General features: G+C 39.6%; 1 protein-coding gene across 2 annotated transcripts in view; it reads right to left on the reverse strand.

Annotated features, from left to right (window-relative positions):
* The window catches only part of Cdk19 (cyclin dependent kinase 19), a 141,731-nt gene that overhangs the window by 70,747 nt on the left and 44,357 nt on the right, over window positions 1-26,627 (reverse strand). For both annotated transcript variants that reach the window (XM_075945082.1, XM_075945089.1), the window contains exon 2: window positions 21,776-21,851. In XM_075945082.1, coding sequence (XP_075801197.1) covers window positions 21,776-21,851 — 76 coding nt within the window. The remainder of the gene's footprint in view (window positions 1-21,775; window positions 21,852-26,627) is intronic.

Here is a 26,627-nt window from a genome sequence, read left to right on the forward strand (position 1 = left end):
ACACGAAAAACATACAAGTCATCTATAAGGCAACTAACCAGAGAGTATTTTGGTATATACCTTCTAATTTTGTCTCTACTGACATATACATTTCACAATAATAACAATCACCATGACCATAAAAGAGATGACATTTACTATATTTTATATATCATATAATATAAATGTTATACAATTGCATAAACATCATATATTAATATCTCATCTATTTACTGACTAATAATAAAAAACAACTGGAATTAATAAATAATAATTACTAGTTATAATAAAGTAATATTTAAATTTATTGCTATAGTACATATTAATTAATTATAAACATATGGGTATACAGATAATATATAATTGTATATTATACTTACTATATTTTATAAATAAATGATCCATATCCTGTGCTAAATCACACAGCTACATTATTTCATTTAATCTTGAAAAAAATCCAATTAGATAGACTTGAGTTATTTGGTTTGCTTTTTTCAGTTGTGCATTTACTTTGCAACACAAAGGTCCCTTTTTTGTTTTTAATACATCTTATGGCATGAATTCCAAAAGCATAGATCCATCAGGATCCTTTCCACTGATTCTCATCAAACTTCTTTTTCCCAAGTTGCGAGACTGGTTTTGCTGAAGTCAGAGTCTCTCTGGTGCCTTTCTGATAAACTCCCTTCCTGTCTTGAAAGCCATCTTTGCTCTTAGAGTGCAATGCCAACAACACCCTGGGTACCACCGCAGACGGGTGCTCCAGTTCTCCCATGCTGATGTTCATGTAGCAACCCTTAAACACACACTTCCCGGACGTCTACAGCATCACCACCCTACATTCACGCCTGGGGCCAGTGGAACAATTTCACGTTTAATAAATGACCTAAAGAACACTGCAGGCTCCTTTACTCTCTCATGTCCACTGTCATTCTGGTAAATCACGGGGGAGGGGGATTCCACTAGAGGAGGGTAGGGGTGTTGCATGAGAAAGCTCCTCAGGGTAAAAAGGCACTACTTTTAGATGTCTCTCATAGCAGAAAAACTGCAGAAGCTAAAAGATAAAGTACCTCATACAAAGTCACACAGCTAATAGCAAACTAAAGGTAAAGTAATTCCCTCGTCTTCCCTAGTCCCCTCACCACATACCCTGTAACTGGGGGTCACCGAAAACCCTCCCTGCTTTTACTAGATAAAAACTCTCCTACTGAGCCACAGCCTCACTATAAACAAAGTCTTCTGATGCCTTAGTTCCAGATTCTACTTATCAATATACATACACATAAAACATAATACTTTTCAACATTTTCAACCCCCCCCCCAAACTGTAACGAGTCCTTTTTACATAATATAAACAAATGTTTGTTCAATAACCATCCACTTTAGTCAGTAGTTTTAATGGCTGCCCCAGTATTCCACTGTCTGGGCTTAAAAGATGGTTTTAAATAGTACATTTGTGTTGCTCTGATTATTACGTACTTAATGTCATAAGTATTATAATAAAAACCTTTATATATTTGTCTAACTCTTTAATATAAAAACATACAGAAGAAGACCCTGTTTTCAAGTTGTAGGTAATTATTTAGTTTCTACCTACACTGTAAGACTTAAAGTGGTTGCAAACTTGAGGCTTCATTGTTGGACAGCAACAGGTGCTTACCTCACCACAAGGAGCTCCAACAGGCAGTATTGGTTTAGAACAGTGGTTCTCAACCTCCCTAATGCTGCGACCCTTTTACCAGCCTTCATGTTGTGGGGACCTCCAACCATAAAATTACTTTCATTGCTCCTTCCTAACTGTGATTTTGCTACTGTCACAAATCATAATGTAAACTCTATATTTTCTGATTATTTAGGAGATCTCCGTGAAAGGGTCATTTAACAACTCCCCAAGGGGTTATGACCCACAGGTTGAGAACCACTAGTTTAGACTGGGCTAGTTCATGTGTTTCTTGACCAGGGCAAAGATTTTCCATCTGTTCTGAAGCTGTCCACTCTTGAGTGTGCCGCCTGGTGACTCTCTCTGCAGCATGCAGGATTTGCGTCTGAGCACTGGCTCTCTCCTGTTTTATTCCCCCGAGGTAAGAAGACAGAGGGGACATGACCTAGCGACATCACTGTTCCTACTGTCTCCAAGCCCATCACCCTATCTGCATATATTTGTAAGGGTTCATGGAGGGCAGGTTTCTGACCAACCTTCTAAGAAGTTCTTCCTTCATGTGCTTCTAGCGACATGATGACACTGCAATATGACCTCTCATTTAAAGGGTAATACAACATGTTCGCATTCTACCAGTTTACTGTTTTAACAAGGAAACCACTAACATGGTACAAGATGAACTGGGCTAGGACGGTCAGTGGATAAAGCACTGTGGCTCCCAAGTCTGCTCACCCGAGCTCAGTCACCCAGAGCCCATATTAGGGTGGAGAGAACTGCCCACTACTGCGCTCTACTGGCACGGGCGCATCACACAAGCACAGGGCACACACACAACAATAATAAAGAAAATAAATTTATTAGGTAAAAGTTTCTAAATTCTACAGATAATGAGAATAGTCTTAAGTGCTGGTTGGTGGTGGTACATGCCTTTAATCCCAGCACTCAGGAGGCAGAGACAGGCAGGCAGATTTCTGTTAAGTTTGAGGCCAGCCTGGTCTACAAAGTGAGTTCCAGGACAGCCAGAGCTGTTACACAAAGAAACTCTGTGTCAAATACTAAAACCAGTCTTAAATAACAGCATGGTACTGCAACTGGTTCTCTACTCTTCTATTCAGAATCTGCCTAAGGAAAAGGCAATTAGAAAAGCTTTGCCTTGTGAAAGAAGTGAAGTGTAGAGAGAGAGAAGCAGCAAATTGACAGATTCATCATGTATAAAGGCAACTAAACATTACCCAGGATCCTCCATATTAGAAATCAATTTCTTAGGGGAAAAACAAAGTGGTTTTTCCAATTATCTATGGGAGAAAATAAGTAACAACCCTGGAATTCTATCCAATCTACAATTCAGGTTTTTAGGTTGATGGGGGGCGGGATAGGGAGGTATTGTCTGAGACAGGATCTTTCTACAGAGCCCTGGATGTCCTGAAACTTACTATGAAGACCAGGCTGGCCCAGTCCACAACTCTAAATCTAGTTCACAATCATGGCAGAAAACTTACTTTAAATAACTAACATATTCTTGAAATTTCTATACATGCCAAGTACTGATACAGATACACGGCAGAGTCTGACCAAAAAACAATATCCAAGAGAAAACGTCTTATAAGCACTCCGCCCATTTGTTGGTGATATATGCCAAGAAAGATGATTTGTGTTTGACATTAGAAATTTATCATCATGGAATAAAGTCTCTAGCATTAACTCTAATTTCAATATTCTGATCAACACCATTTGAGAAGAACACCGTAACCAGAGAAAGCATAAATAATACAAAAGCCAGAGTGATGGAAAGACTCACGATAAACTGTTGACTCTGGCTAAGTACCAAAGCTTACAAGAGAGCTGCTCTGGCTTATCAGCAATGCACGTGGGAATGCACTGAGACTATTGTGCCCATCACGGCCAGCCCTGACTCTCTGTCCAGTACAGGAGCCAACCATGCTGGAACGACCCTCGGCAGTGGCACTAGGGCATCCATTAAAAGATAGCAAGTCTAGATGAAAATAAAATAAATGCCTGTCTGGTCCATTTGAGCTACTGTCTACAACATATTACCACAGACTAGGTGGTCTAACAAATTTATTTCACACAGTTCTGAAAGCTGGCAATTCCGAAATCAACGTGCCAGCAGATTCAGTGACTGTGACAGCCTTCCTGTCTCACTGTAATGGCCTGTGATGAAAGAAGCAAGGGTCTCTCACGAAGACACTAACTGCTTATTACTATAGGGGTTAGGATTCCAAAGTGAAAACAATCATGGAAACACAAATATTCAAACCACAACATCACTAAAATAATCAGAGGGTTCTGGTCCTTGACACTGTAGGCTCCGTGTTCTTGCTGGTGTCAACCACTGCACAAATAATGGGGTGTGGATGGATGCTGTGTGTGCTACAACTCATCTAACCATTTACAAGTGTTAGATATCCATAATAACGCTTTCAAAAACAAGAAAAGCTGTACAGCAAATGAATCACTTTGTAAAAAAAAGATTCCAATTCATACTGGAGGTGATGTGGGATTTCCCTCTGTATACTGTGATTACCATTAATGAATAAAGAAACTGCTTTGGCCCTATAGCAAAAGCAGGGAAAACTAATTTGAATGCTGAGAGAAAGAAGGGCGGAGTCAAAAAGTCATGAAGTCACCACCAGAGACAAGACACTGGAAACTTTACCTGGTATAAGCCACTGCCACATGGCGATACACAGATTAATGGAAATGGGTTAAATTAAGATGTAGGAGTTAGTCAGTAAGAAGTTAGAGCTAATGGGCCATGCAGTGATTTAAATAATATGGTTTCTGTGTGATTATTTTGGAGCTAAGCAGCTAGGAACCAACAAGCAGCCTCCCTCCTTACAACATGGAGGTGCAGTTCAGAAAAAAAATGCTTACTGGCCTTGCATGTATGAGGTCCTGGGTTCTCTTCCTGGCCCACAAAAAATAAGAAATAAATTCAAGTATATGAGAAGCCAAAATCCTACACTAAATGGCCTAATGGGAGATGACCTACACTACAGTCATATGGAGACTATGTTGTGATAATAATACTAATGTCAAATGCTCATATGTTAACAACAGACCAGCTATTTTCTACTGAGAATAAAAGTAATCAACTGTTTATTTATTAGTTATGCTGTCAGCATCCTCGCTAATTACAAGCTATGTAACGGCATAATGACAATGGGTCACCTAAGTGATTGTGGACCTCTCAGATGAAAACAAAGCTGAGGTCTTCCCATCACCCAGTGACATCTTAGCCATGACAGCACCACAGCATAGGCTACTGCTGATCGGTTTGTAGTGATGAGGGTGTAAATGAACCCGGTGCACTGACATTCACATAGAAGCATAACATTAAATTGTCTACAGTGTGCAGCATTTAGAATGACAGTAAGCAGTTGTTATTGGTTTCAGTTTAGGAAGTGCTGTATTCAACAAGTTTCTTGGATGTACAGATTGCAAGGCTTCTCTTGGGCTGTGTACATTACAAGCCTCCAAGAGACAGTAAGAAACCTTACCTAATGTACCTTTGTGGTAGACGCCTCCCTTCTTCCAAATAAGAACGTCCACATGTCCTACAAACCCTTCCAGTTCTAGCATTCTATGGAACCTACTTGCAAAAAAAAGTGACTCTCAAGATAACCTATCTTCTCAAATTCAAAAGACATTCACTGGATAAAACTAGACTACAAATACCAAATAATATCTGACCTTGAGAAGTAGCTGACCTGTATGGATCTATTTTATTAGCATCTACAGAAAGCCTCGTCTTGACTGACAATAAGGTTAAAGGCTGGTTAGAGGGAGTCAGAGATTCACATTAAATGCAGAATAAAATCCTGGGTGACAAATGTTCTTGTGACAGTAACACCACCAAGAGCTCAAGCAGCTCCAGAATGCCATAAAGAGTGTGAGAACGATGCCAGGTGACCTGAAGAGAAGGCCACCTACCTGTAAGAATGGCCCAGGCTACACAGGCTCTAACAGGCTGAACAGAGGCGACAAGTTCTGAAGCCTCTTTGCCTTCCAACAAGCCCCCAAACACGCAGCTCCTTACTGAAATGTGCTCCAAGAGCACTTATTTAAACCCTGTACATTTTACCACAATGTTTTCAAGTTCTCTAAAAATTATTTAAAAAACAAAACAATGGTTAGCTTTTTTAACTTTGGTACTATTTCGCTAAGGAAAGAATTATAATATCACTCAGAATTCATTCATTTTGGTACTATTTCGCTAAGGAAAGAATTATAATATCACTCAGAATTCATTCATATTCTCTCTCTCTCTCTGAAACAAGGTTTCATTGTGTATGCTATACTGCCTTCAAACTCCACATCCTCCTGCCTCTGCCTCCCAAATATTGAGACTATAGGCATGTATCACCATGCCCAGCTTCTGAGTAATTTTTTTCAATCAATGTAAAAATCACAAGATGAAAATTTTCACGCTTTTACATAACACATTCAATTAGTTCCAGAACACCTTCAGGAGTATAACCATCACCACCCATCCTAAAACAAGCATTATACCCAAGGCAAGTGGCACACAGCCCTGATCCCAGCTCACAGAGGCAGCAGATCACAATGAGGACCCCATTCTATAAAAAGCCAGTCATAAAGTTCACATAGTTTACTTATGGAAACTAAGAACCACGGATCGTATGGTATGGGTGTGTGATTTGTACCCTCACGAGTTCATGGGTTAGAATTATAGTCCTTAGTGGGGCAATGATCTAGTAGATGAGAAGTTGCCAGGTCAATGGGAAAGGGTTATGGTGGTTCCTGGGGAGTCCTGAGTTAACACATATGAGAAGCCACACCCCTTGGTTAATCTCTGGTTTCCAATTGGCAATGTGATAGCTTGTTCCCACCTGAAATATATGCCTTGATATCATATAAACTTGGCCCCTCACCAAAGGAGAGATCAACAGGGTCACCCGATCTTAGATGTTCCACCTCCAAAACTGTAGTGATCTGAAAGAAAATGGCCCTCAAAGGGAGTGGCATTGTTAGAAGATGTGGCTTTGTTTGAATAGATGTGGCCTTGATGGAGGAAGTGTGTCACTGTGGGGGTGAGCTTTGAGATCTCCTTTGCTCAAACTACACTCAGTGTGGTAGACAGTTCACTTCCTGTTGCCTGTAGATCAAGATATAGGACTCTCAGCTCCTCCAGCACCACGTCTGCTGTACACTGCCATTTCCTGCCATGATGATAATGAACTAAACCTCTGAACTGTAAGAGAGCCGCTCTAATTGAATGATTTCCTTTAGAAGAGCTGCTGTGGTCATGGTGTCTCTTCACAGAAACAGAACCCTAAGTAAGACAAAAACTAAGACCAAAATAAATCCCTTTATAAAGTTAACCAACTTCAGGTATGTTTTTAGTGTAACAAAAAATGAACTAACACAGACGACAACCTTTAGGTTCAAACATTTTATTAAACTTCAATTTTAAAACCATGCCAAGCTTTTCCACGGTAGAGATAGGTCATTCAGGAAAGCTCTATTTTCCTTAAACTATGATCACTTGTATTTTGGCTTAGAAGAAACTATTTTCTTATTTCCTTAAAGCAGGGTTGATAATTTACAGTGACAGCAATAAAGGGTAGCATTTAATTGAAAAGCAGGTGAGTTTTGTTAGGTGGCTTTCTCAGGAAACTTGATAGCATAGTGGGTGGCTTCTAGTTCTTACTTGTATTGTTGTTGTTGTTGTTTTTGGTGGGGGGGGAGTCCGAGGCCCTTCAGTGTTTCAACTATCAATGACCACATGAACAGAGCATGGACTCAACTCATGTGAGAGCTTGTTCGGTTTTGTTTATGTGGACTGTGGTGTTTTGCTCTCTATCAAGTACTAGATGATTCCCTTTCTGTTGTTTAGGGAGGGGTTAACAAAGATCGGTTACAAATGGTAGTCATTTACTCCATAAACTAGGACACCACATACAATAAGCACTCCTTAAAAACTAGTTTAAAAAGTTGTTTTAAAAAGAACAATCAAATCAGAACCACAACAATGTAACTAAGTACATAAAAGACCTTACCTAACTGCATCACAGACCCAACGCCACAGAGACAGCCTCCTTAGCAATACTATTCAGAACATTCCAGTTTGCTTTTCTTAGTGTGATTAAACACTCTCACCAAAGCAGCATGGGGGGAGAGGGTTAACTGGCTCATACTTCCAGGTCACAGTCTAAGGGAAGTCAGGAAGGAGCTCCAGCAAAAACTATAGGAAAAGTCACAGAGAAATAAATACAGCTCTCCAGCTTGCTGCCAGGCTCATATTCCACTACCTTTCTTACAGTCTAGGTCCACCAACAGCCTAGGTACCTCCCACAACCAACCAGCCTAGATTAATTAGTAATCAAGAAATCCCTACAGGTCAATCAGATAGAGAGGCTTCTTCTTCCCAGGTGTGTCAAGTTGACAACCAAAATTAGCAATTGTGAGCTCATCCCTTCACAACTTGATACACAAGCACATCACTGCTAAACATCAACTCCTAAGCTTCCCTTTTACCCACTCCAGTGTCTGGAAATATAAAGGGAAAAAGAAGAATCACACATCAACAAGCACCTGGTGTTAAAGAGAAAAAAAAAACCACAAGTGACCATATGGACTCGCCTCAAGGATGCTGAGGGACACCAAAGTGTCTACTGCAGCCTTCTGAGTCTACAAGGCTAAGATTCTGCAGCTACAGAGTAACCTAATTGTGTCTGCAGTCTGAGATTAATCCAGTGGCTATATTTAGGACAAGCTGGCAGAGAGGCAAGCAGAACAGAACATTATTGCTAAAAGTTAGGCAAAAAAAAGATACTAAGGATTTAGACCGAGGCAACAGAAGCAAAAGTGAACCAACCAGTCTTGATGGCAGCACTCAGAAGCTGAGACAGAAATAGTCATACAAGCTCAAGGGCACCCTGGGCTACAGTGAGAGTTGGAGGCGAGCCTGGGCTACATACTTAGACCTTTTTTCAAAAGCATTTTTTAAAGTAAAAATGAAACTGAAGTTGAAAAGCATTTTGAAATAAGATTAAGACATGCAAACTAAGGATAAATCTTGAAAATGAAAGAGCTCATCTAACCTGACTGGAAAAGTAGGAGGTACTTAGGACCTTTGTTTCTGTGCCTAAAGTCTAAAACTAACACACAAATAGAAAATAAAACGCACACCACCACTCAGAATTATAAGTTACACAGTTAAGGGGCCGGCACCAACCAGAGGAGGCCTTGTCATGACCCTGTGAGCAGAAAGTGGGAGGACGCCAAGAAGAAAGGTTCTTCAGCCGATCCCTACCAGGTAAGGTCCACTGGAACTGAAGTATTTCTGTGTTTTTTTCTGATACATATTGAGTATGTGGAATCTGCTAAATGAACCGATTACTGAAGGATATTAAATACTAACTTCCTAAAATCTAATTTCTGCTAGCTTCAAAGGATTTCTTTGAATCTGATGCTTTGAAAACTCACACTGCATCAAGCAAAAAGACCCAAACTAAAAAACATGGAATTAGGTTTGCTTTTGAAATGCTGAAAACCTCAGAAGTCTGGGTTAACAAAACACTAAATCAAATTTAGAGAAGAAAACTAGAGAAAACGCCAGATTAATGTTATTAATACTTCTTAGAAAAAGAGTCAAATAATGAGAGGCATGTGTGTTCCTAAAGGCAGACAGTGGGAAGCAACTTCACCTGCACCCTCGTGCATTAGACCTTCCCTCCCGACTCAATCTAGCCAAACCACACAAAATCCCAGGCAGCCAAGGAGCTGGGCAAACTCTCAAAGGACCACTCAGGCATGGCTACCACAGTCTCAAGCACATCTGAGCACAGGCAACGAGCACCTTAAACTAGACTTCCATTATTAAACTCGGGGTGCCTGAGGAGTTTGAGTGTGGCTGTTTAAGTAAATCTTTTTTTTTATTCTTAAAAAAATAAACTTTTACACAAGAGTAAACACAGAGAGTGGCAGTGGTGGTGCACACCTTTAATCCCAGCACTCACCTCCGCACTGGGGCAGAGCTCAAGGTCAGCTCAGTCTGTAGAGCAAGTTACAGAACAGCCAGGGCTACACAGGGAAACTGTCTCAAAAAACAAAAAGAAGAGAAAAAGGGAGGAGAGGGCAGGGGGAGGAGGGGGAAGAGGACAAAGAGACACAATAGGCTACCTATGAAATTCATGTAAAAATCTTTCATTAATTTTTGGTAATCTAACAATCCTTTCCTTTATCTCTTGAGAGATAAAGACTAAACTGTTGGCTTGGTTTTATAAATAAACTCAGAAAACACTTCTCTTTCTGCATCTAACTTGTAAAAAGATGCAATGTTTGCCAAAAGAAACTGGTAGGATATTGCTATGGGAACCCATTTTAGTATCATTCTGAAATACCAGTAGCTTCAAAGAACAGTTAGTGACTCCATCTGAGAAAAAGATAATCCTAGTATTTCACAATGCAGCCAAGATAGTCATGTTAGAATCACTAACAGTATTGCTTTACATATTCTTTCTTTACTTGGAAAACAAATTATTAAGAGATATTTTATAAGATAACAGCACTACATTAGCAAAGATACATTAATGACAGTTGTCTTGAGTAGTATATCAGATGCTCTACTCAGGAAAGACCTGTCTTCCAGCCCAGGGATGCTTCTGTATCCAGTCTCACACCAGAAGCAAAGAGGAGAGGGACTGATTACATAGTAACTAACTATTAACAAGAAAGGTCTGGAAATGTCCCAGGCCTAATTTAAATACCCTGGTGGAGGGAAGAGGTGTCCAAGTCGGTATGCTGGTTAGTTTTATGTCAACTTGACACAAGACAGTCATTTGGAAAAGGGGAACCTCAATTGAGAATATGTCCCATCCAGACTGGCTGTGGGCAAGCCTGTGAATCATTTTGATTGATGATTGATGTGGAAGGGCCCAGCTCACTGTGAGCATTCCCACCCTTGGTTTTGTGGTCCTGGGTACCATAAGAAAGCAAGCCAGTAAGCAGCACCACTCCATGGCCTCTACATCAGCTCCTGCCTCCAGATTCCTGCCCTGCTTGAGTTCCAATCCTGATTGCCTTTAATGATAGACTATGACAGAAGTGTAAACCAAATAAACCCTTTCTTCCCAAGTTTTTTTTTCTTGTTGTGGTTTTTTACTTTTTTTTTTTTTTTTGAGACAGGGTTTCTCTGTGTAACAGAGCCCTGGCTGTCCTGGAACTCACTCTGTAGACCAGGCTCACCTCAAACTCAAGAGATCCACCTGCCTCTGCCTCCTGAGTGCTGAGTTTAAAGGTATGTGCCACCGCTACCTGGCAAAACAAACAAAAACTATTTAAAATAAAAAAGAAATCGGAGCTTTCAAAAAGTAGAAGCATTAATATCTAAAAAGAAAAAAGTTCCATCGTAAACAATCATGAAATCCACAATCGGGATATTTTTAACATACCACATCGGTAGTAATATTAAGTGTTTTCAAAGTAGTGGGACTGTTATATAGCACTAGTAAACTGTAAATTATACTGTATCGCTGAGTAAAACAGTTTGTGTATCTAGAATGATATAGGTTGTTACTCTTTACCTCTAGATCTTAAGCCTTTTGAAATATATATTGTGTGTGTGTGTGAGAGCGTGTATGTGTGCGCACGCCTGCACGCGTGTGTGTGTTTTTGAGTCACTGTTCATCAGTGTTGTAACAAAATAATTTATGTATTACTTAATATTAATTTGTGAGTATCACAGTTCAATAGATTATGAAAAAATGCAAATTTTACCAAAATTCTTATATTGAATTTAAACATCTGTAAAAGCTTATTATTATACTACAAATAGTTTGATCCTATAATTGATTCTTAAATTTAGTTATTTTCTCTTGTTACTTATGCACTTGTTCTCATAGTTTTCTTTCCATTTATTTTTTTAAAAAAGAAAACCCTTCTATATATAACTATAACTCTTCAGAACCTTGCAATAAATATTCTTTGATCTATAGCAAAATTACTGCAAGGAGTGGGCTTTTTTCCTCCAAGTCTCAGCCTCACTCTGGAGTCTGTATTGCTTGTTCTTTGTGGCAAAGTTTATTTCAGAAGTACCTAGTAGTCTTTCTTTCTCGTGGGATTATAGATCTGTCTGCTATAAACAAAAATAGATGTTCTTCCTAACTTAGATCCTAGCACTTGGGAGACAGAGGCAGGTGGATCTCTGAGATATCTATCCCATACAGTACCAAGTGTTCCAAGGTCTTCCACTCACTGCACATTGTCTAGCTATGGTCCCTGTATTGATTCCCATCTACTAAAGGAGAAAGCTTCTCTGAAGATGGCTGTGCAAGACACTGATTTATGAATATCGCAGAATGTCATCAGGAATCATTTTGTTGGAGTGTTTGGTTTTCCCCTAGGTCCACGGCCTATCTAGTCTCAGGTTCATAACCATCAGAGCAGTGTTAGGAATGGGTTCCATCTCATGGATTAGGCCTTAAAGTCAATCAGACAGTGGTTGGTTACTCCCACACACCTTGTGTCACTAGTGCAGGGCGCACCCTGCAGGCAAGTCACTGCTGCAGACAGAAGGGTTTACAGCTGGGTTGGTGTTCCCCTTTCTGCTTTGGTAGTGAGCAGAGTTCCCGTAACGTAAACTCTGGTCTGGTCAGTAGGGGTGAAGGCCCTAAGTAGGAACAAGCTCAACGTCTCCATGTTCAATGAGTTGTGTAGGTGTCTTTTAGCCTACTTTTTCCACTGGATTAAAAGCATCTAATTTTATAGACCAGTAGGATGTCTCAGCAAGTAAATGTGCCCACATTGGGGAGTATTTGATAGCCTGGCCCTTTTATAGAAATCACAGACTTGGGATAAAGAGAAGTAGTTTTGGATAAATTGACAAATTAGTTCCATCGAAGTAAAGCACCTCTTATTGCAAGTATAAAGTACACTGTAATAAAACCAATGGGACCTTTCATATCCGAGGATTTTACTTGAAAAACCCACATATTATCCTTTTCTTAAATCATTTGTAGAATAGAATATGTTCTATGCAAAACTTCAGAGATCAGTTATTGGGAATATACAAATTTTTAAACGATACTAAAACTTAAGACATCAACTTCAAGTTCATCTAATGTCACAGAAGGGAATAATTTTCTCTACATATGTTTAATGTCTATTTTAATTATTACCAACTTAACCTGCCATAACTCCAGAAGCCTATTTTAGCACGCTATCTTTTGTTCATACTGAGACAATAGCACATTGGGATGGGGTGTGTGCGTGTGTTGTGTGTATATGTGAAAAAACCGATATACACTTTTAAGGTCATCTCAAATTAACTCTGCTTATTATTAGACAACAAAAATTTAAAAAAACATCGAAGTAAGTAACACTGGAAAAGGGTGCAGCAGCTCACCCGAATCTGAACATCCCTCTTGGTACTCCCTGCTCAGTGTGCTAAGAACAAAATGTACTTTATGATTTTCAGAAAGATAACAAAATAGGCAGCACTCAACATAAATTAACAAAGACACACAATATAAAAACTGGCAAGGACAAAGAAGAATGCCGTGAAGTATTAAAATATATTTAATTGATAACATGATAGAATCACTACATTGGAAAACCTTAGCGTTAAGAATCCTGGAGCTGGGGGTGTGATGCAGTGGGCGCCCACATGCTTACCATGCATTCCTGAGTTCAATGTCCAGCACAAAGAAAAACAGACACAGGGTAGAGCGGGGGTGATTTTTAAAAGCTGAACGAGAAAACACTCAAATGAACCCCATGCTGGCAACATCTCAAGTCTGAAACCACAGGTAAATATGAGCTTATGTACCTGTTTTTTTAATATAAGAAATATAAAGAACCTTGGCAGACATACCAGAAAGGCAGATCACCCACCACCCCCTCAAAAAATTATGTATCACTAAAATCTACAAGGTGTAGGATTTCCAATTAATTAAAACATTCTTCTAAGAAAAACAACAGAGTCAATCTTCTCGATGACCAGACCTGCTCAGTATGCCAAGAAGCTTATAAAACTGAAATTTATGCTTCATGCTTTCGAAATACAGTCTAATTCCTGTGGGTATCTGCTAACACCCGGTCTCATCCTGACTGCACTGTCCCAACGGGTTTCTGTGAGCACCTCTTATCAGCAGAAACACAAACAGAACAGGAAGTGAGGCTGTCTCTACGGCAGCGCTGGGGCTGGAGTAAATCCTTTCTCTTACCACACGTAAGTGTTCTACCATGTGCACTACCGTGTCACCACCTCACTGTGGACTTTCCCTGCTTAGGCTGCCTTGTCCACTGGTCTCTAGCTACATAACACAGCTACTTACATGTGACACCCTGCCACCAGCTGCCTCCCAAGTCCCTTAGCTCACCCTGTCTTCAAAGAACCAGCTCCAAGTTGTACGGCTTGGGTAAGACACATACTAGTTCTTCTTCCTGGTTGCCACAGAACCCCTGCATTTGTCTCATTTTTTCCAGTTATTCTTTCTTTTACACCCCAAGAACCTGAAAGAGCCTGCCTGTCACCATTTGGGAGGCTAAGGCAGGAGGATGAAAATTTACGGCCAATCTCAGCTACATACTGAGACCTTGTCTCAAGAGCAGCAGTACAGGACTTGAATCCACAATGCATATCCTGCTACAGCTGGAGCTGAGCAGCAGAACAGCTAACGTGTGCAAAACACAAAGATCAATGAACACGCACTTACAAGTAAGAGAATGTGCTTCCCCATAGCACAATGATAAGCAGATAAGAGCTCCCCTCCAGAGAGCCTAATCCAGGCACCTGAGTGACTGACGGGTTTTCAGAGAATAGACTGTGGCCCCAGCACCATTTATTTCAACATTTTCTGAGGAAAAGGGTACTCCAGGTTTCAAAAACTCAAAAGACTTTAATAAGCATAAAAATTTTGCTTCACAAAGTATCACAAAAAGGAGTGCCCAGTATTTACCAACTGGTATAGCTGGGGGAGACAAGTGTATGTTCTGTTGTGACAGACTGTCCAAATATCTTAGTATTCAAAGACAATACCAAGTACTGAACTTCTGAAAGGAGTATGTACGTGCTCGGCATGGTGGGGAACACCTGTAATTCACCACCTGAGAGGCGGAAGCAGGCCAACTGCCTCAAATTCAAAGCCAACCCAGTGGCAAGTGTCAGGCAAGTTACACAGCTAGAATCTATCTATTTCAATAAACAAACAAAGAAATATTTAGCAGACTTCTGTTAAAGATATCAATAATGTATCTTCCTACAATACTAGCAGAGTCAACCTCAGGGAAATGAGAGTTCACTGTTTTAAGTCCCTGCCCCTTCATTTCCCTCCACAATGGACTGTACTTTGAATTGTGACCTAAAAATAAACCCTTTATAACATAAAAATGAAGCTGACCACAAAAAGAAAATAAAAAAGGCTGGGCATAGTAGTGCACACTTTTAACCCTAGTACTATGGAGGTAGAGGCACATGGATCTCTAAGCCTTTTCTCTGTATGAGTTCCAGGCCAGCCAAGGCTACACACAAAGAGACCCTGTCTCAAAAGAAAAGAAAAATCCTCATCTCTATAGGTACCTAAACATAGGTAAAATAGGTCCTAGCACTATCAGCTTGTTCAAGACAAGCAGGAGGCATGATGGAGTCTACACAACCCCAAATCTATTTGAATCCAGAACCCAAGTTCTTTCCCACCTTACAATGAAATCCAAGGAATATATCTTTAGTTTTCTTTGTGGTTTTCCCTCATTTTAATGTCTTATTTTGAGAGTCAACTGCCTCCAAGTCTGACAATCTGAGTTTAATCCCTGAACCCACACAGTGGGAAGAAAAACTGACATGTACAGGTTGCCCTCTGACCTCCACAAACATGGCATGACTGCCAAGTATGCACACACAAACAAGTACTTGTGATCCCTGAACCCCACTCCCATGGTGAGAGGAGAGATAGGCATGTGAGTCCAAAAGCTCATGGGCCGGCCACTCTGGGGTGTGTCGTGCAGCAACTAGAGACTGCCTCCACAAAGTGAAACAAGAACCAATTCCTGGAAGTAGTTCTCTGGCCACCGTGTGCGTGTGCGTGTGCGTGTGTGTGTGCGCGCGCGCGCGTGCCTACATGTACACACTCTCTGCAAATAAATAATAACAGATAAATGGTCATCCAGGATCACTGTTCAAATTAATTGAATTAAAGCTTCCAGTTTAAGGCGTGAAGAGATGGATCAGTCAGTGAACTGCTTCTATGCAAACAGGAGGGCCTAACATCAGCATACATAACAGCCAAGCAGGCTGCACACACCTGTACTCCCTGTGCACGGCCACAGATGGGGGGGGGTGGCGATTTCTGAGACCTGCTGTTAGCTAGTCTAGCCAGACGGGCAAACTTCAGATTAAAGAAGAAACTATGCCTCAACAAGTAAGATGTCAGAAGGTGAAAGCGGAGGGGCTAGATAAGGGAGGAACTGCGTATATGCTCAAAACACACTATAAATTCCCAAAGATTTAAAAAAAATGTTATGTAAAATAAAAAAAAACAGGTGGAAAACAATTAGGAAAGACATTTGACAGCCACCACTGGCCTCCACACGCACATGGACACACAAGCACTTGTATAAGGTGTGCACAGATATAAATAGATACATACAAACACACATAGAAACATAGTAAATTTTATACTTTAATATAGAAGATATTTTGTTTGTTTGAGACAAAGTCTCACTATGCATGTAGCTTTGTCTGGCCTAGAATTCCAATGCAGACCAGGCTGGCCCCAAACTCAGGGATCCCAGGGTGTGGTGCACACCTATGATAACAGCACTTGGGAGGCAGAGGCAGGCGGATCTCTGTGAGTTCAAGGCCAGCCTAGTCTACAGAGCAAGTTCCAGGTCAGCCAGGGCTACAAAGGGAAACCCTGTCTCAAAAAAACAAGGAAAAAAAGAAGAAAACATCCAAAAGTAGAGATTCTGTTCAAAATAAAGCACATAAAATTTCTTTAGTTCTGCTCTAAAAACCATGTAAACTTTTTATGAAAAAATCACCATAGAACATCCTGTTAAAAAATATCTTCTAAAAAAGTGGTCAGCTTTTAGAGACTTTTCATAGAAATCTAATCCTTTCACAGGAAGGGTAAAATTCTGAGTTATAGTCCTTGTTCCACAAATCTATACTTTCACAAGATTGGACATAGAGTTGAGGGATCTCTAGGCTGAAACATAAAATGATACAATAAAATAATTCCAACAAGACAGTTCTCTACTTTTTATTTTTTAAGATTCATTTATTTATTATATATACAACATTCTGCCTCTATGTATGTTTACATACCAGAAGAGGATGAACTCAGGACCTCTGGAAGAGCAGCCAGTGCTTTTAACCTCTGAGCCATCTCTCCAGCACCTTCTCTACTTTTTTATAGTTAATAAAAACTTTATTTATAAAACTCTTAAAATTATTGTCTAATGCCATGCACTTCTCCACTTTTAACATGAAATTTAACCCATAATGTTAATTCTATAGATATAAATTAGGAGAATTTAAACAGCTTTATTCGTGGATATTTCAAAGCTTGTCTCAGAGTTAATTACCAGCTAATATGCATTCTACCAATTCTGTTTCATAATTTAAAAAAAAACAAAGGCTTGTCCATCTATACTAAAGTTATACGCATTCTACTGAACTTTATAAATGGCCGGCTGGCCCAGTCAGAGAGCAACAGCGAAAACAAGCAGAGTCAAGTCCTTCACTGGCCACTCCATTCCTGCCTACCTACTGCACAGTGAGTACAAAAGATGAAAGTGACAGTTCCTAACAGCTGATCTCCCTGTCACCCTGGGAACACCAGAGCTGGAATGTGGATGGACACATACATAGATTTGGAAATAGCCAAGCAGAAGTCACTGAGGAAGTACGACTTCTCAGCACTGCAGGCCAGAACTGAGAGAGGCAGCAAGCAGACAAGCCAGGATTAGTGCTGGAAATTCAGTGGTTGCTATATGAGGTGCTGGGTTCAATTCTCAGCACTGGGGGAGAGGCGGCTTCTTGGCCTGTCTCTGCTCTCTGGCAATAACACAAATGAGGTTTTTGTTTTCTGTGTTTATGTATGTGATATGTGTGCATGTATAGCCACATGTGTGGACATCAGTGTCTTCCTAGATTGTACTCCACTTTACTTACTGAGGTAGGGGTTCGCACCTGAACCCAGAGCTCTCTGATTCAGTGAGTCCAGCTGGCCATTTTGCTCTGGGGAACCTCCATCTCTGCCTCAGAAACACAAAAATGCAGTCAGGCCCACCCAGCTTTACTGGGTATCAGGGATAAAGTCGGTCTGCAGACTTGTGCAGCAAGCACCTTCCCGAGCCATCATCCCAGTGCTAAATAAACTGAATGTTTAAGTGCCTCAGCCCCAACTCAAAATTTTAAATCCTAATGTCCAAACTGAAGCCACTACTTCTTGGGCCCTCTGTGAGGTGGGAGGTGATTAAGTCAGATAGCAAACAAAGCCTTGTGAATGTTCCCTTCTAAAAGGGGGAGATTCCCTGCATCCTTTCAACCACAGAAAGACACAAGGAAAGGATGGCCAGCAATCTGTAATAAACAGGGAACTAGGCCCATATGAGACTCACCCTGTTAGTGCACTGATATTAGAGGTTCTGGTCTTCAGAAGGGTCAGACAGATGCTTTCATGACATCTAGTCTCTGTCGTTTTATCATAATAGTTCAAAAAGAATAAGGTACCTATTTAGCCTAATTTCTTTAGCCTGTTGCCCTAATAACCCTTTAGCCTCTCTTTGCTATGCAAACATCTCAATTTTTAAGAGGACTAAGGAGTTCCACTGTACAATTTGTTATATATCCCACATAACCAAGAATGATTAATAAATTGTTTAATTAGCTTTATAGTTGGAATATACATTTGTACTACTTAACATTAAAGCACACTCCACAAAAAGGTAATAGACTATTCTTTGGGGGGCAATTTTTACAAAGCAAATGGTCTTAAATATATATACAAATAGTAATAAAGATTAAGTGTTGGTATACCAAATGATTTTACCATCCTTTTTTATAGCATTTGATATTTTTATAAATAACATGTTTAAATTTTATAACCATGAAGCAAACTAGTAGATATGAATTAATGATATTTACCATGTTTCTAAGTAGCAACTATATGATCACACAGGCTACAAATACAAGATTCTTTATACTTGAACTTCTTTGTAATCTCAACCTAAAATGCTAATATTCACATGCTCCTGGCGTGTTCATCATCCAAAATTACACCCTATTGTTGCATACTGTAAAGCCATAAAGCACTACAATTCAGACTTGGCCCATAAGTTTCAAACAGAATAAACGTGTGATATGGCACCAGGTGTACAAGTTCTCACCTTGTAATTCCAGCACATGAGACACTGAGGCAGGAGACTGGGGCAGGAAGTTCAAGGCCAGCCTGGGCTACAATATGATTAAATAGTAAATAAATAGTAAGTTCAAATCCAGCCTGGGTTACAATATGAATAAATAATAAGTTCAAATCCAGCCTGAGCAACAATATGAAACACTGTTTCAAAATAATAGTGAGGGGCTGGAGAGATGGCTCAGCAGTTCAGATCACTCACTGGCTGTTCTTGCAGAGGACGCGGGTTTGATTCCCAGAACCCATATGGTGGGTCACAACTGTCTCTCACTCTAGTTTCAGGGGATCAGACAGACTGTTCTGGTTTCCTTGGACACTAGGCAAGCACATGGTGCACAGACATCCATACAGGCAAAACATTTATACATACATACATACATACATACATACATACATACATGCATACATGCATACATAGCAAATCTAAAGAAAACTGTACACAATGTTGTGGTGATAGGGCACTGTCCTTTAGTGAGCCATGAGATGACGATGCACCCTCATTCGTAAACTTCTTGCCTTGCTGTATACAATCCCAACTTCACAACCCAACTACAAGTTCTTTTTCTAGGACCCAAACCTGCCTTATTCACCATAACTTCAAAATAATAATTTTACTTATTATTGGCCCTTATAATTGGTCCTCCCCAATTATTTCCACATCAAAATCTTTTAACTACATGCCCATATCAACTAGAAAATATTTGGTCTGGCAATGTATGACATATAAAGGTAAAAAATAATTCTTCTCTTTGGTTAATGATATTGTGTGCGGTGTCCCTAAGCTACCAGTCCTGAAGCCTGATTCCCACGTCCCTTATAACGCTAGCCTTCTACTGGCCAGCAAAATTAAGTAGTAACAGATGAGAAACTGAACTTACCACTAACTTACCACCTGGCCAAACACCCAAGCCTACAGACTTCCTGCCATGTCATGGGGTTTTTTGTTGTGAGTTTTTTTTTTTTAACACCACGTTTTCTTATGACTAAGAATTATGGCATGTTTCCAGTGAATAAGGCAGGAATGTGGAACTGTGGATATAAGAGTTACGTTCAAGTAGAGATCCTTGCCAGCAAATGCTACATGCTTTTAATCCCAGCACTTGGGAAGGGGCAGAAGCTGGAGGGTCTCTGAATTCCAGGCAAATCTAGTCTATGTAACAAGTTCCAAGCCAGCCAGAGCTCTATAGTAAGACCCTGTCTCAGAATAATAGAGACAAAGAGAGAAAGGGAGAGAGACCTGGTATTCTACCCTTGGAATCCCTCCTGCTCTCAGTAGTTTTCTAACTTTCCCTTAATAAATCTAATCTACACACACACACCTATGGATATGAAAAATGTAAACAACTATTTAAGAATTACTAAACAGAGGCAGGCGGATCTCTGTGAGTTCAAGACCAGCCTGGTCTACATGAGCTAGTTCCAGGACAGGCTCCAAAGCTACAGAGAAACCCTGTCTTGAAAAAAAAAAAAAAGAAAGGAAAGGAAAGGAAAGGGAAAAAAGAATTACTGAATTACTAAGCATACCTCATTTAAATACTTAACAATTTAGAGGGAATAGTCTCTAATAAATGAAAAGCACAATAAAGCCCAATAAAAGGGAGGAGGTGGAAATTTGTTTTTTTTTCTTTATTATTCTCCTTTTATCAATAAAAAAAAGAAAAGAAAAAAACCTTATTGATGAAATAAAATGAGAAACTGCAATAGTAAGCCTTCAAAACCAGAATTATAGTTTTGTCTGTTTTCTGGTATGAAACAGGTAGACTTATTTCATATATAAGCATATTTCATATATGAAATATATAAGTATTAAAAGTACTTCACAGAATTGTAAAAATGTAGTGGATTAGTACTTAGAAAATCCTCATCAGATATGGCTACCCTTGCCTTATTGCAAGAGTAGTTAGAGAAAGACATGGAAAGGAATTATCCTTCTCTAATAAATTATCCTGCCAGGCGGTGGGGGGGACTCACGCCTTTAATCCCACCACTCAGGAGGCAGAGGCAGATGGATGTCTGCGAGTTCAAAGCCAGTCTGGTCTTCTGAGCTTTCCAGGACAGCTCCAAAGCTACAGAGAAACCCTAACTCAAACAAATTTTTTATTCTAATATGATGGCCTGATTTATGTGACAATCTGTAAAATCTATCACTATATATTTTAGAAAAAAATTAAACCACATGATTTAATAATATACACCCCTTTGCTATAAAGAAATATTAGACTTGAGGCTGGAGAGCTGGCTCGGTGGCTCCAAGTACTTACTGCTCGGATAGAGGAACCAGCACTTCCATGAGGCAACACACAGTGCCTGTCACTCTAGTTCAAGGATCTGACACCCTCTTAACCCCTTGGGCACTAGCACACACATGGTACACATAAGCTCGTGTAGTCATGCATGCATATAAACAAATAAGTAAAATCTCTTATTTTTAAAAAGAAATATTAGACTTAAAATTACAGAAAAATAACCTTCAATAATTATTCACTAACGCAATTATGTTATTCACTATCTCTAAATTACAAATATCAAATCATCAAGAAAATGTTCAAACGTGGCTTTCAAATGATTTTGTTACAGATTTTCCCATTTTATATAAAATATCCTAAAATTAAATCTGTGAAATTACCACTTAATATACAATTAAGTAATACATTATTGCATATTTTATATTAATTTCTTTGAAAATAAACTGCAATATTGGTAACAAAATAAACCATCTTTATCTACTTACTGCAATCTCTCTACAAGCTGACATGGATATCCCTGTGCCTTCGATCTGCTTCAGTGCATATTCTTTTTCATCTTTTCTGCGTGTGAAAAAGAAACAAAACAGCTTTATTTTTCCATATATTACTTTTAGATTTAAAATTATAATTATAAAAACAATGGAAATGTATTTAGTCTCTCAATGACATGTAAACATTTTCACTATGCAATGCACTGCTTATTATTTTTGATAATATTTCTACTATAGAAATATGAAATACCAAAAAAATCATGTTATAATGAAAACACCAGACAGAACTAAAACATGAAAGGCAAAATGAACAGAATAGAATATTAAACAGCTCTAGTTCAAAGAGTAAACAAGGATAAATATAAACTCAAACATATTGTAAGATGACTATCACTCCCCTCTTAATTATCTGCAGTCTACAGAAGCATTCTGTTATAAACCATCACTAAAAAATAACCAACAGATAAAAACTACCAGACTCACTTAATTGGCCCCAAATTCCAAGGCGCCAAGCAAAAGTGTTTTAAGATTTCCAAACTTGGCACCAACATCGCTTTCTCCAAACTCCCAGAGAAATGCAGCAGTTAGGCACGAAGACAAGCAAAGGCGGCCGGGCAGTGAGGTAACCGGGCAGTGCTGGCACAGCAGAGACAGACAGACATCTCTGTGAGTCTGAGGCCAGGCTGGTCTACAGAGGGAGTTCCAGGATAGTCAAGCTACACAGAGAAACCTGAAAAGCCTGAAAACAACAAACAAAAAAAAACAGCACCAAGCAATGGAGACAGGATCAGGAATATAGGGAAGCCTAACAGTTATCAGGGTTTTAACCAATACAATATAGTGTTTCAATAACAGAGGCGGGGATCAGATGAGTGGCTACTTTAATAGTTAATATCCTCAGTGTACAGACACCAGAGCAGCCACAAGATGGTCCCAGCTGACAGTCATAACTGTGATTTGATTTTCTGGTAAACACAAATCATGTCATGGCTTGTTCTAACAACAGGGACATGATCTATGTCCCTCCAACTTCTGTCTTTTGGTTACCAGCCAAGACATCTTAGGTTTGATCCTGAGCAACAGAATAAAATAAGAGGTTAACAGTACTGTTTACTTCTGAGAAGCAAAGGAAATTAGAAACAGACAGTAAAAAGAAAAGCTTTTATATTTTATGTACAACTGCACTGTTGAAGGTTTGATTTTCATTATGTACAGCTATATTTAATAAAAAGAATAAAAATAAGTATTTCCACTAAAATATCAACAAACAACACTGGTTCTGTACATTTTCCTATTAGTCATGCGTGACTGCATAATGAAATTTCAACCAATGATAAATCACACATATTGGTGGTCCTATAACACAATTAAGCTGACAACTTCCTATTATACCACAGCAGCACAGCAGAGCACAGCACTCAAGGCAAAATCTATCAGATATTTGCAAATATTTACTATCCAGACCAGCAGTTCTCAACCTGTGGGGTACTCACAGGGGTCGCCTGAGACCATCAAAACAGATATTTACATTATTATTACATTATATTTACATTATAACAGTAGCAAAATTATAGTCATGAAGTAGTAACAAAATAATTTTATAGTTGGGGATCACCACAACACCAGGAACTATATTAAAGGGTCACGGCAGCCAGGTATGGTGCCGCACACCTTTAATTCCATCACTCAGAAGGCAGACAGATCTCTGTGAGTTCTAGGACAACCAGGTTACACTGAGAAACCCTGTCTCAAAAAACAAACAAAAAAGTCTTCTGAGCGTTGGGCGGTGGTGGCGCATGCCTTTAATCCCAGCACTTGGGAGGCAGAGGCAGGAGGATCTCTGTGAGTTCGAGACCAGCCTGGTCTACAAGAGCTAGTTCCAGGACAGGCTCCAAAACCACAGAGAAACCCTGTCTTGAAAAACCAAAAAAAAAAAAAAAAAAAAAGTCTTTGGAGGGCAGGAGCTATCACAGCACAGTGGTAGATCTCCTGACTTCCAGTAGAATGTCCTAGGTTCAATCCCTAACACTGACAAAATGAAAAGGAGGGGAACTGGTAAACTTTAGCAGGACAGTGGTCGCATACACCTTTAATCTTGCTCTTGGAAGGCAGAGGCAGGTGGAACTCTGTGGATTCAAAACCAGTCTGATCTACAGACCGACTTCCAGGACAGTCAGGGCTATACAGAGAAACCCTGTCTCAAAAAACCAAAACCTATCTATACAGCCACAGCATTAGGAAGACCAGGAGCCTCTATTAGAGGCACATGATGCACATGACATGATGGTTTTATTAAAGGACAACAACAAAGAACTGGCACATTTGTCATACTTAACTATTTCTCATTTTTCCCATTCTATATCTAATAGTAAACAAAAGAGTTTAGATGTTATTTATAATGTACCTTTTAACATACCATTGTGATCTGGGGATGTAGCTCAGTGGTAGTGTGTTTGCCTAGCATGCCAAAGGCCCTAGGGTTAATCTCTACCACAGATAGATGGATGAATGGATGGGTGGGTGGGCGGATGAACAGACGGACGGACAGACAGATGGAAACAACAGAAGGAGGGAAGATAAAGTTCTTTTGAATATTTTCTTAATTACCTACTTTGGGTAAATAAATGAATTATAAATGCTTTCCTCCCATAAATGAATGAATAAATAAATAGATTAATAATAAAATGTCTAAGTATTTTATTTATTTTTTCCATTATATGCCAATCAGGATAATTAAGCATCTTTTATTTTATTTTCATTTTTTAAAAAAATGGCTCCCCTAGAGTCACCTGGGAAGAGGAAAGCACAACTGAGAAACTGGCCTCCGGCGGGTCAGTGGGACTGAGAAACTGGCCTCCGGGCGGGTAAGTGGGACTGAGAAACTGGCCTCCGGGCGGGTCAGTGGGACTGAGAAACTGGCCTCCGGGCGGGTAAGTGGGACTGAGAAACTGGCCTCCGGGCGGGTCAGTGTGACGCTTTCTTGATCAATGGCTGGAGTGAGAGGGCCCAGCCCACTCATGCAGAGCCACCCTTTGGCAGGTGATTCTGAGTTGTATAGGAAAGCAAGCTAAGCCAAGCCATGGAGAACAAGCCAGTAAATAGCACTCCTCTCTGCTTTTGTTTCTGCTTCCAGAATCCTGTTCAACTTCCCTCAGTGGTAGGAATAAAATAAAACCTCTCTCCCAAGTTGTTTTTGGTCAGTGTTTTATCACAGCCTGCTGTGGGACAATGGTTTGTACCCTGTCAATTGTATTTTAATACAACACTGATTGGCCAGTAGCCAGGTAGGAAGTAGAGGCAGGGCAACAAGAACAGGAGAATTCTGGGAAGAGGAAAAAGCTTGGTCGGCAGTCGTGACCCAGCCACAGAAGAAGTAAGATGTGTCTGCCTCGCTGAATAAGGTATCACGAGCCACGTGGCTACCATAGACAAGAATGATGGGCTAATATAAGTTATAAGAGTTAATAAGAAGCCTAAGCTAATAGGCCAATCAGTTTATAACTAATGTAGACCTCTATGTGATTTCTTTGGACTTAACTATTGCGGGAACTGAGCAGGACAGAAACCCCAACAACAAAGCCATGGAAAGCAATGAAGAACTATGGAATATTAGAAAAATATACAGATTATACTACTATTAAGTATATACATCTAAATGTACACTTGAGAGTATACAAAAATTAAAAGCACATGTTAAGATGCAAGAATCAAGCTACTTAATGGTACTGGTAATATAATGGATTTAAGTTAGCATGGAGGGGGATCCAAAATAATCTGATACTCCAAAAACAACTGCCTATTTAATAATGTTTGGTATTTTCAACATGATTAACTTAGGCAGATGACGGGAGCAGTTAGGACAGGATCTTACTATGTAGCCCTGACTGGTCTGAAGCTCTAGTCTGGTATTTAGATAGACCAGGCTAGCCTTGACTCTGAGATCTGCCTGCCTCTGTCTCCTGAGTGCTGAGATGAAAGACTTGTGCCTCCATACCAGGTTCATTAGACATGTTTTAGAGAGCAAACACAAACATCAGGAAAAGCTTTTATGATCCTTTTCCTCTTTCTTCCCTGTTTCCTGGCTTCTCAGACCATTTATTACCACTAAAGAGCACAAGCAGGTGACCGAGAGCAGTTAAAGCTAGAACCACCTCCTACCTTGAGGCAGGAGCAGCTGATGCATGGAGCCCAGAGCGCTTGGGATACTGAGACAAATACTCACAATGCACATGTTTCGTGTCTAGTATTCATATAACTACCAGCTATCTGCTGTTGAATATTTAAAGTTATCAATTCTTAAAATTATAAAAAGCTTTTTGACAAATTATCCACATTCAATCACAACTTTCTTTTCACTGAAATCTCTCAACTCCCAGTTCTCCTACATGAAGTGCTCCAGAAACTCATGGAGTTGCAGTTTTATTTTTAATACTGTAAAGAATATTACACAATCTGGATAGGTTATTGTTGCTATGGAAACTTTAAGATTTTTTGCAGTAAGTCAAAAAGTGCAAAATTAACACATCACATTAATAGTTTTTTAATTTCATATCCAGGCTGTCAAAGGAATTTGAAAGCTTGAGAACAGACTAAAGCATAGGCCCTACCCTAAATTATATGGATAGAAACAAGGAACAAACCTAGTAATTATTTCACTTAAAAAGTTTAAATATAACTTTCATATACTAAATTAATAAGACCCTGGAAAACCTTTAATTTTAAGATTCAAAGTTTTAAAATTGAGAGGGAATGGTGTGTGTGTGTGTGTGTGTGTGTGTGTGTATGTGTGTGTGTGTGTATGTGTGTGTGTATGTGTGTGTATGTGTGTGTATGTGTGTGTGTATGT

The sequence above is a fragment of the Microtus pennsylvanicus genome, chromosome 1 (genome assembly GCF_037038515.1).
Source record: "Microtus pennsylvanicus isolate mMicPen1 chromosome 1, mMicPen1.hap1, whole genome shotgun sequence".
In the NCBI taxonomy this organism is placed as follows: Eukaryota; Metazoa; Chordata; class Mammalia; order Rodentia; family Cricetidae; genus Microtus; species Microtus pennsylvanicus.